The sequence below is a fragment of the Vicia villosa genome, unplaced genomic scaffold (assembly GCF_029867415.1).
Source record: "Vicia villosa cultivar HV-30 ecotype Madison, WI unplaced genomic scaffold, Vvil1.0 ctg.003769F_1_1, whole genome shotgun sequence".
Classification (NCBI taxonomy): Eukaryota; Viridiplantae; Streptophyta; class Magnoliopsida; order Fabales; family Fabaceae; genus Vicia; species Vicia villosa.
The window spans coordinates 131,537-142,275 of record NW_026706293.1 but is presented as its reverse complement, the minus strand read 5'-3'; the positions used below and the strand labels follow the sequence as shown (position 1 = coordinate 142,275).

The window sequence follows — 10,739 nt, the reverse complement described above, 5'->3', positions numbered from 1 at the left end:
TTCTAAACTTTTTAATTTTTTTTCTGAACTTTTTTATTTGAAAAACCTTTTAAACCATTATTCTTACCCTTCTTTTAAATGATTTTTATATTATATTACTAGACAAATAATTCATCTATCAAATAATTTAGATTCAAATTAAGATGGATTTTAAACAAATAGAGTGAAATTATGATTTTTAATTAGCATTTGTCTTTTTTTATAGACAAATAATCCATCTATCAAATAATTTAGATTTAAATTAAGATCGATTTTAAACAAATAGAGGGAAATTATGAATTATAATGAGCATTTATCTTTTTCAAAATCTCAAGAAAACAATACACTAAACAATCACTAGAATAAAGACATTTGATTAAAAAGGAAATTATGAATTATAATTAGCATTTGTCTTTTTCAAAAACTCAAAAAAAAAAAAGTACAATAAACAATCACTAGAATAAAGACACTTGATTAAAAAATAATATAATAAGTAACTATAAATTGTTGGTACATTTGTAACTAAGTTCTTTTTTAAAGCAGAAAATCCTTACAAGTGATTTCTCTCTACTAATTACTACAAATTAAAAATTGTGTTTTAGTATTTATACAACCAAACTTAAATGCAATCAAAATGCGAAGTTAAAATGAAACTGAATTTAAATTACATCTAACACCATCTCTTAGTTAACATTCAGCTAATTAAAATCAACAACAACAGTTTCATCCCTCAAGTGGATAAAGTGTTTAGTCTTGATAGTTTTAGCCATAACATCTCTAAGTTGCTTCTGAGTTTACAGTGAACAATTTTTAGCACCCATTATGAACTTGATTGTGCAAAAAATGGAACTTTGTCTCTATAAGTTTGCTTCTCCCATGCACCATTGGATTCTTTACAAGGCTAACGACAGATTTGTTGTCTATCATTAGCTTCACAAGCTTGCTCACTTTGATATTCAGATCCTGCAATAACTCATCAACCAAACAGTTTGACAGGCTAACAACGCACCAACTATGTATTCAGCTTCACAGATTGACAAAGCAACTAGAGGTTGCTTCTTAGAGCACTAAGAAATGGAACTTCCAAGATACTTGAAGAAATATCCAGACGTACTTCTTTTGTTAACTCTATCTCCACACCAATCAGAGTCTGAATAGCATATCAGCTCTAAATCAGATTTAGCACCAGAAGTGAATAAAAATTCATACCTCAGAGTCCTCTTACTATACCTCAATATCTTGACATTAACTTGGTAATGTGACCACTTTGGTTTATTCACAAACCTACTTACCATTTCAAATGCATAGTAGATGTCAAGTCTGGTGTTACAAAGATATCTCAATGAGCCAACCAATTGTTTAAAAATTGTAGCATTTACATCATCACCCTCAACATCAAAGTCCAACTTGTGATTTGTTTCAGCAGGTGTGATTGTAGACTTGCAATTTGTTAACTCAAATCTCTTTAGAATTTCAAGTTCATACTTCAGCAGTTGTTGTAGCTTTATGGTGTAACTGATTTTGGGTCTAAGTTATGATATGCCTCTTCTCCTTAAGAGGATATGTATTTATAGAGGTCTCCTCGAAAAGGACTACTGTCCACTTAGTCTATTTCTAAGGGAGTCGTGGGTCATTTAATAACTTTAGCTTTTTCTGTGCTTGAAACATTTCCGACGCAAAGCGAGGAAAAAACGATAGGGTGATGCAATACCTTTCTTTGGACAACATTATAGACGTCCTTCTATGGTGATCCAAGGGCAACGCCTTAGGCGAAACCTTTTACAAGTATAACACTACAAATAACAAATTTTAAATTTATTAAATGATTTATTTTTAGAATAAGTAAAAGAAATTAATTATTAATTATAATTAAGTAGTTTTGCTCTTGGTTTATTTCACTCCATTGAAAAATACAAAATTATTTAAAAGAGTGAAGACCCATTTTAGTCCCTCGCAAAAATTACTGAATCCAAATTAGTCCCTCACAAATAAAAGGACCCGATTTAATCCCTTACAAAATTTAATCGGGCCATATTAGTCCTTTTGTTAATATTTTTTTCAAACCGGTTTTTTTCATACTTTAAAACCGTGACAGGATTGCCACATTGGTTTTATATTTTATATTTTCATTTTTTAAATACTAAATTAATTTTTAATTATAAGTTAATTTGTAAATAATTCTGAATTAATAATATCAAAAAAGTCAAATGTCTTAAGTCTTTACCACTAATCCAAGGTACATTCATGACGAATAATTCCTATAATTTTTAGTAATATTAAATAATTCTGAATTTAAAACAAAAAAGTTAAAAATTATACCAATGAGATCTAAAATTCAAGTTCGTTCAAGTTGAATGATAATCACTTTACAACCAGACAAATTAATTTCTATTATTAATATTCTTAATAATGAATACTTAAGTTATTAATAATTTAGAACAAACATTTATTTATTTCAAATAACAAACAAATAAATAATTACTAATTTTAATTTAATTACTATTAATCTAATTGATCACTATTAAACTAATGAGTTGAATTACTATTAAATTAATTAATTATTATTTATCTTGAATTAGTTTGAAATAAGTAAATATTTATTTGTGTGTTGTTTAATTTTAATTACATATAATTTAATTTATTTCTAATCGATTAAATATATTGAGGATTTACATTTATAAATTTTATTTATAAATTGATGTATTATTTGAAATTAGTAAATATTCATTTGTGTGTTATTTAAAATAAGTAAATATTTGTTCTAAATTATTAAGTTAAGAATATTAACAATAGAAATTGATTTGTCTAATTGTAAAGTGATTATCATTTACCGGACTAAGGTTCGAGACCTCATTTGTACAAATTTTGTAATTTTTGTTTTGAATTTAGAATTATTTAATTTTATTAAAATTCTTGAGAATTATTTGACATGAATACATATTGGCTTAGTGGTAAAGACTTAAGATATTGTTTAAAAGTTTTGGATTAAATTCCTTATAAGAAACAATTTTGAATTTTTTGATATTATTAAATTAGAATTGTTTAAAAATGAAATTATAATTAAAAATCAATTTAGTATTTAAAAAATAAAAAATATAAAACCAATGTGGCAGTCTTATCACGGTTTAAAAGTATGAAAAAATCCGTTTGAAAAAAATATTAATAAAAGGACTAATATGACGCGGTTAAATTTTGTAAGGGATTAAATCGGATCCTTTTATTTATGAGGGACTAATTTGAATTATGTAATTTTTGTGAGGGACTTGGGTCTTCACTCTATTTAAAATTTCAAGCAACTAAGAGCATCTTTAATGGTGGTATTTTCTTTTGAGTTCTCCACCTAGACATGCCACATCATAGTACCATTGCATTGCAATGCAACTATGAAAAAATTGTGGTACCCAATCAAATTAGTTTATGAGGTAAAGTTGTGGGCCCAATAATAACTTTTTAGAATTATACAATTAAAATAAAAATTATAAAAATTATTTTAAAATGATGTGGCTAGTGGGACCCATAAAGAACCCAAAAATGGGTTACACCATTGGAGATGCTCTAAGAAAGAAGAGTGAACGAAGAAATTTGTGTGGTGCAATTGCAGAGGTTTCAGATCAACAACACGCCGCCATACTCCACCATCATATTTCTCTTCTTCCGTCCTCTCCGTCTATTCACCACCGCCCCAGGTTCTTCCTCCTTTTCTCCGTCATCGATTTTATCCTCAACTAGTTTCCAATTTTAGCTTCACATCTCGCAAAGTACGATTTAGGGTTCAACAATGAATGTTATTCTTCTAACTATAATGATTATGTTGTTTACTCTTTCTTCATAGAAAATGGCGGGAGGTAGTAGTAGAAAAAGTCGAAGACGGAGAAGATCCGATGATTCTGCATCAGAGTCGGACTCCGATGACCGGCGGCGAAGTAGTCGCCGGTCACGGCGGGATTCAGATGATTCCAGTGAAGAAGATGATAGAAGTGGAAGAAAGAAAAAGTCTTCGAGAACAATCACAGAAGAGGAAATTTCACAGTATATGGCTAAAAAAGCACATAGAAAGGTTTCAACTAGATTCTTCATTACTAATTTCATTATTTAATTTCACATGTTGAATATTATGTTTAATTCTTTATTTTCTTGTTGTTGTTGTTGTTGTTCAGGCTACAAAAGTTGCTAAAAAATTAAAGACGAATACAGTATCGGGTTATTCCAATGACTCTAATCCATTTGGTGATTCTAATCTCAATGAAAAGTATGCTCTCCTCTTTTTCTTTTTCATTGTTTGTTTTTTGTTAGTTTGTTTTGATAATTGCATTAAACTTATGTTAGATTCTTTATTATAAGTGTACTTAAATATTGCAGATAAATACTGGTCGACGATATGGAGATATATATGATTTATAAACCTACAAGAATGTTATTTGTAGGTTTGTTTGGCGCAAGAAGATTGAACGCGATGTTACTCAAGGTGTATCTATTGAATCCTTTTCAGTTAAGGCTGAGAAGAAAAGACAAGTGGATAGGATGGTATGTGTTCCACTCCCAGAAGTTTACTTTTTTTGTAATAGAGTATTTCTTGGTATCTGGTTAGTGTTTTGAGTTTAACAGTTTTGAACTGGAGCAGCTATTTTTGTTGCTTTTTTTCTTCTTCCTTTCGCTTTTAGCTTTATTTTAATAGATGATATTTCAACTAAGCATGACATGAGTAGATAGCAACAATAACACTAGGCCTGCTGTAAAAGAAAGAACTCGTCTCTTTAACCTCAGCAACATGTCCCATACAGAATCTTAAAATAATAATAGTGTAAAGGTATCTAAATACCAATTTAAACACCTGGACCATGTAGGTGTTTAAATTTGGGTATTAATAAGACGAGGCTAGTTAAAAAAGTCAATGATAGGGGAACATTAGACTTACACTATCCAGAGGATTCAATAGGTGTAACAGTCCTCAGCAGGATCTTACTTACACAACTCTGGTGGATTAAGTGTTGCACCAAATTTAAGAGCCTGACCTTTTCCCTACATATTAGGAATGTTAACCTCATCATATAACCTATCATTTATAACATGCTTCACGCCTTTAACATTCCATGTAAGTTTCATGGGGAAGGGCTTGCCAGATACATCTCTGCTTTGATTTTACATTAGAACATGACAATGGTTGCTGGGTAGGAAATAATTTTTACATAAACTCGGTGCCTATTATTGTTGCATCTGGGTTGACCGGTGTACACAATAGATTTTTTTGCCACTTATTCAATCTTTTCACTTTCTAAAAATTCTGTTTTTTTATTATTATTTGAGAATTGCCAATTTTTTTCAATATCCATCCTTATCAATTTAGATTGAATGAAATTTGATGTGCACTAAACAATATTATACTATTCTGTCTGAATCAGTAAATTGTTTTTACCTGGAGATCTTATTCCAAATTATTTATTAGTATTCATTGGGGATGATTGGGTTGGGGTTCTGGTTTTGTTAAACCATAACTAGGAATAGATTAAAAATAGTTCAGCTATTCAGTAGCCTTATTTAGTTAACTTGTGTGCTTGAGATAAGGCTTTGCATGTTTCTTCTTTGCTTTCCCAATATTGGTTCTGTGATCTGTTACTACTGCTCAAACAACTAAGTATTCTTGCTGCTTACGGTTGCTATATTCACAATTACAATACAGGCAGAAATTGAAAAGGTGAAAAAGAGGAGAGAGGAAAGGGCACTTGAGAAAGCACAACATGAAGAAGAAATGGTAAGTCCTCTCATTATTTGTTGTTATTTAATAGGTATTATGGGAATTTAGTCATGTTGTGTAAATTATTATAAGTCTGAGCTTGTTTAGCTGTACTAGTGGTAGTGTATTACTATGTTCTATACCTAACCAGACATATTAGTTTAAACAAGAGTCTTAGATCAGTGTTTAGTATCACAATTTTTCATTCTTGTTAGTTAAACATTCAGTTATTTCCTTTATCTAGTCCGTAATTTTCAGCTGTTCTCATTTTAATCTGTTGGAAGAAAATCTTTTGTCTAGTGACTGTAAAGTTTTGTGGTTCTATTCTAATATGGCATACCAATTACGTCAAGGTTACATATCAGTTCATTTATTTAAGGGAAAATTGCATGGCTTCATATCGGTTATTTTCTTTAACCAGTGCTTCTATAATTCAACTTCTCTCAATATTTATTTTGAGGTTCATATATGGTGGCAATATGTTAGAGTCAGGTCAAGGCTTGACATAAATGTTAGATTAATGGTCATAAACTATGTAATCTTAATGTCATTTGACAAATTATTTCTTTCAGGCATTGTTAGCTAGAGAACGTGCTCGAGCTGAGTTCCAAGACTGGGAAAAAAAGGAAGAGAGGTACAGTGCTCTGAGTTTGTTTACATTTGTTCTTGTTTACTATAATATTGTCTTTTTGTTGACTTCTTTTTAATATGCAGTTCCATTTCGATCAAAGCAAAGTTAGGTCAGAAATTAGATTGCGTGAAGGGCGTGCCAGGCCAATTGATGTCCTAACCAAGCACCTCAATGGCTCTGATGATTTGGATATAGAAATAAATGAACCATACTTGGTCTTCAAGGTTAGTATCTAGCTTTTAATTCCTTTTCATTTAATTCTTTAATTCTTTTATTCTTTTCACTGTTTTAATCACAACTTCGAAAGTTAAAATTATTGAACAAGTTAAATAAGGATTTGATATATGGTACAGGGTTTGACTGTTAAAGAAATGAGTGAACTTCGTGATGACATCAAAATGCATCTGGATCTTGACAGGGCAACACCAACCCATGTGGAATATTGGGAGGTATCACCCTGTTTCTATTGTTTGATTTCTAGTTTGAGTTCTGCACGGGTTATATGATTAATAAGTTTTACCGTATCTGACTCAATGCATTCAAGATAATTTCCAAGTAAATATTTGAGTTGGACTGGAGACCAAAAGAACTAAATGAATTTCATGATCTCTTCCTTTTATTGTTTTATGCAACACATTTTGGCCATTATGGTTGGTACTTTCTTCTAAGCTTAAGACTTTAAGACTTATTGTTCGACAACTTCATATAGGCTCTCCTTGTGGTGTGCGATTGGGAGCTAGCTGAATCTCGGAAAAAGGATGCAATTGATCGAGCTAGGGTTCGTGGAGAAGAACCTCCTGCTGAGCTGCTTGCTGAACAAAGGGGTTTGCATTCCAGTGTTGAGCCAGATGTGAAGGACCTTTTACATGGAAAGACGCGTACAGAGTTGGAAGCCCTAGAGGTTCACATTGAGTCAGAGATGCGTACTGGTACAGCAAAGGTGGTTGAGTACTGGGAGGCCATTTTAAAACACCTCCACATATACAAGGCCAAGGTTTTCTTCATCTCATTATTTTCCTATTATTCTCTTAGATGCCTTTAAATATTTGTTTTATCTAAGTCTTATTATTTTGCTTCAAATATAGGCTTGTTTAAAGGAAATCCATGCTAAAATGTTACGTAAGCATTTGCAACGTCTTGAACAACCATTGGAGGATGAAGATGAACCGGAGACTGCTCATGACATGATACCTGAGGAGGCATATACCGAGGACGATACTAAAGGTATATACTCTTTGTTGTTCAAGATTTTTTTATTGGCTTCATCGATATCTTCATCATTGTTGATATGTATTTCTCTACAGTGGTAGTCCGTTCTGCAGATGAATCATTTTCACCAGAGCCCATTATAGAGAATCAAGAAGCTGAAGACGAGGCTGGATCATTTTCACCACAACTATTGCATGATGATGAAAATGAAGAAGCTATTGATCCTGAAGAGGACAGAGCTATACTGGTAATCTCTTTAAACATGATTATTATTTTTAATGACGATCCCATGCTTATAGTATGAGTAAAGAAATTATAATTTCACTATGTTGGTACATATAGGAGCGAAAACGTATAGCTGTAACAGAAGAGCAGCAAAGACGAATTCAGGAAGCAATGGCTTCAAAGCCTGCTCCATCGGAAGATAATTTAGAGATGAAAGCCATAAAAGCTATGGGAGCTATGGAGGATGGAGATGCAGTGTTTGGATCTGGAGCTGAAGTGAGCCTTGATTCCCAGGTATTGTTTCTAGACCTTATATATGATTTTCATTCTTTGGGAAATAAAAAATATATCTTTATATAGGATAGAATAATTTGGATATTTGAAAGTTATAAATGTGGATGAGTATCATAGATGAGTCTTATGCCAACTGTTAAAATATCATTCTGCCATATCCTTCAATTGCTTCTTTCCGCCATAAAAGCCGACACTAGAGGAAGCAAATACACTCTCAATGTATTTTGATATTTTAAGGAGAAATAAAATATTGTCTAAATTCTTGTCACCCTTTTCAATTTTGAAGTTATTGACACTACTGCTTAATGTTGGAGCAGGTTTATTGGTGGCATGACAAGTACAGACCAAGGAAGCCGAAGTATTTCAACCGTGTTCACACCGGATATGAATGGAACAAATATAACCAGACTCACTATGATCATGACAACCCACCTCCAAAGATTGTGCAAGGGTACAAATTTAATATTTTCTATCCTGACCTTGTAGACAAGATAAAAGCCCCTAACTACACTATTGACAAGGATGGCAGCAATGGAGAGACTTGCATTATACGATTCCATGCAGGGCCACCATATGAAGATATAGTAAGTCCAATCTTCTTGATCACTAGACAATTTCTGACTTTTAACAGTTTCCTTGTGGGATAAGGAGATCACACTAGCTTCTATAAAATTTGCCGATAAAAAATCTTATTTCCTTTATCTTCCATGACAGGCTTTTCGCATTGTAAACAAAGAATGGGAATATTCTCACAAGAAAGGTTTTAAGTGCACATTTGAACGTGGAATTCTGCATGTGTACTTCAATTTCAAACGCCACCGTTACCGCAGATAGTTCAATCAAGAAATGGTTCATTTTCTGTTGAGTTTCTTCTTCTGGTTTGAGGGAACCTGTAAGTTGCTGCCATTTTTATAGTGAAGTGGTCCTGGCACCAGAAATAGAGATGGCCAGGAAATAGACTGCTGGAGGGGAGGATTGTATTTAAATGATTTATAGGTTATGTAGTTTACTAGATTTTAAGCAAAGTACTAATAGTTTTTACTATTTATACATGTGCTTGTTAGTTCCTCTTGTAATTACTGCTGTTTGATCCTGTGTTGAACTGATTAACAGTGTTACCTCAAGTCTTCTCTAACTCCAATAATATTTAACAATGCAAGGGTTGTACTCTTAATACAAAAAATATTTTATCCCTTGAGTTTCGGTCATTCTTATGAAGGTTCTGTATTTTCTGCTCCATGTTGTATTTGCATGGACTGAATTCTTGTATTTGTATTCTTGTATTTGTCGATGATCTATATCCATATGACGCACGGTGCTGTTTGCATTATATTTTCAAGAAATGGATTGTAAATGGAAACTGCATTAGAGTATTTCTATTTAGGTTCACTAAAGCTATCCTACGCCCTATTGAGTTGTATATTTTCTCCTTACCTCTTTTAGTGTTTCTGCAACCAACATTTTTAGTGACAGTTGTGTATGTTAGCTTTAGTTAGATTAGCTATAGATGCAGCTTATTTCTTTTTCAGCACAATATATAGTTGTTGAATTGCCTTGTTACATATAACCAAGAGATTCCAATCAAATCCACAACTAAATCCCATAAATATAGGGATAAAACCAACGTACCTAATCATACTCAACAAACTACAACTTAAATACAAAACTTATCTTAACATGTTGTCAACATTGGCACATTGCAACTCAATTGTGGTTGAGTGGAGAGGATGTATACATTACAAAACCTTCAAATTTTGATCTTATGAAATATGCTGGAAAGTTTATGGATATCTGTCCTGAAGTTGTAAAACATATTCTGGTAAGCGTTTAAGGTTCTCATAATCGAATTTTTATCTTGATTCGTTTTATCTAAATAAAATCGAAAATTAAAATCGTAGGATTTACCTCATCAAAAGATATTAAATTTATATACACGACATATATAAATATACTTATACATAATATTGTAAATGTATTAATAATTTAAAATTTTAACGAAATTATAAAAAAAAATTACTAAATTACCATAATAAATTTTAATATTCATAAAGTTGTATCAAACTACATAAATTACCCATCAAATCATAAAATGCAACATCCAAAAGATTATCAAAGAGTTTCATAAGTTTATCAAGTTAAAAAGGAAGTGTTTTTCGTCTTCATCTCCAACATCATTTTCATCAGTGTCTTTATTGTTAACTTGATCAAATTTATCAAATTCATCTTCAGTTGATAAAGGTTATTCAATATTAGAATCAAAGACAAAATTATTTGAAAGTGGAGCTAGAGAATTGTTTGAAAAAACAATTTCAAAACATCCACTAAGCGGGGAGAAGTTTTAATGGGGTAAAATTATCCTAGGATACGATTTTACATAAAGACGACGTTTTTACCCACAGTTTAACATGAAATGATGACCTAAAAACATAAAATTTATAGAGTTTAAGTTTTAAATCGCGAATTAACACGTGATTTAAATGGGAAGTCTATAGAGTTTTAGATTTTAAATTGTAATTTTTAACAACCTTGATATTATTGCTCATTGGATCGAATGATTTCTTTGGTGTGAGCTCCCCATATTTTTGTATCCAAATGCATATGTAATTATAGTGTTGTGTAATCTAGTCAATGTATAGATTCTACTTCTCTAAATCCCAATGAACATAACAT

At 31.5% G+C, this 10,739-nt stretch overlaps 1 protein-coding gene across 1 annotated transcript; it reads left to right on the top strand.

Moving 5' to 3' along the window:
• The first annotated feature begins 3,528 nt into the window (after positions 1-3,528).
• Positions 3,529-9,287, top strand: LOC131641467 (splicing factor Cactin-like). Its single transcript, XM_058911760.1, has 14 exons — positions 3,529-3,665; positions 3,812-4,036; positions 4,137-4,228; positions 4,404-4,503; positions 5,657-5,728; positions 6,283-6,351; positions 6,425-6,565; positions 6,695-6,790; positions 7,051-7,335; positions 7,427-7,565; positions 7,646-7,797; positions 7,893-8,069; positions 8,387-8,653; positions 8,784-9,287. Exons 2-14 carry the CDS (start codon positions 3,815-3,817, stop codon positions 8,901-8,903), a joined length of 1,932 nt encoding a protein of 643 aa, XP_058767743.1. The 5' UTR covers positions 3,529-3,665; positions 3,812-3,814; the 3' UTR covers positions 8,904-9,287.
• Positions 9,288-10,739: the final 1,452 nt, after the last annotated feature.

What these genes read in the sequence shown, in the direction of transcription:
- LOC131641467 (XM_058911760.1), top strand. Translation starts at nt 3,815, where the DNA reads ATGGCGGGAGGTAGTAGTAGAAAAAGTCGAAGACGGAGAAGATCCGAT. An exon ending in TCCACATATACAAGGCCAAG is followed by an intron (nt 7,336 to 7,426) that starts GTTTTCTTCATC and finishes CTTCAAATATAG; the next exon opens with GCTTGTTTAAAGGAAATCCA. An exon ending in AAGAGGACAGAGCTATACTG is followed by an intron (nt 7,798 to 7,892) that starts GTAATCTCTTTA and finishes TGGTACATATAG; the next exon opens with GAGCGAAAACGTATAGCTGT.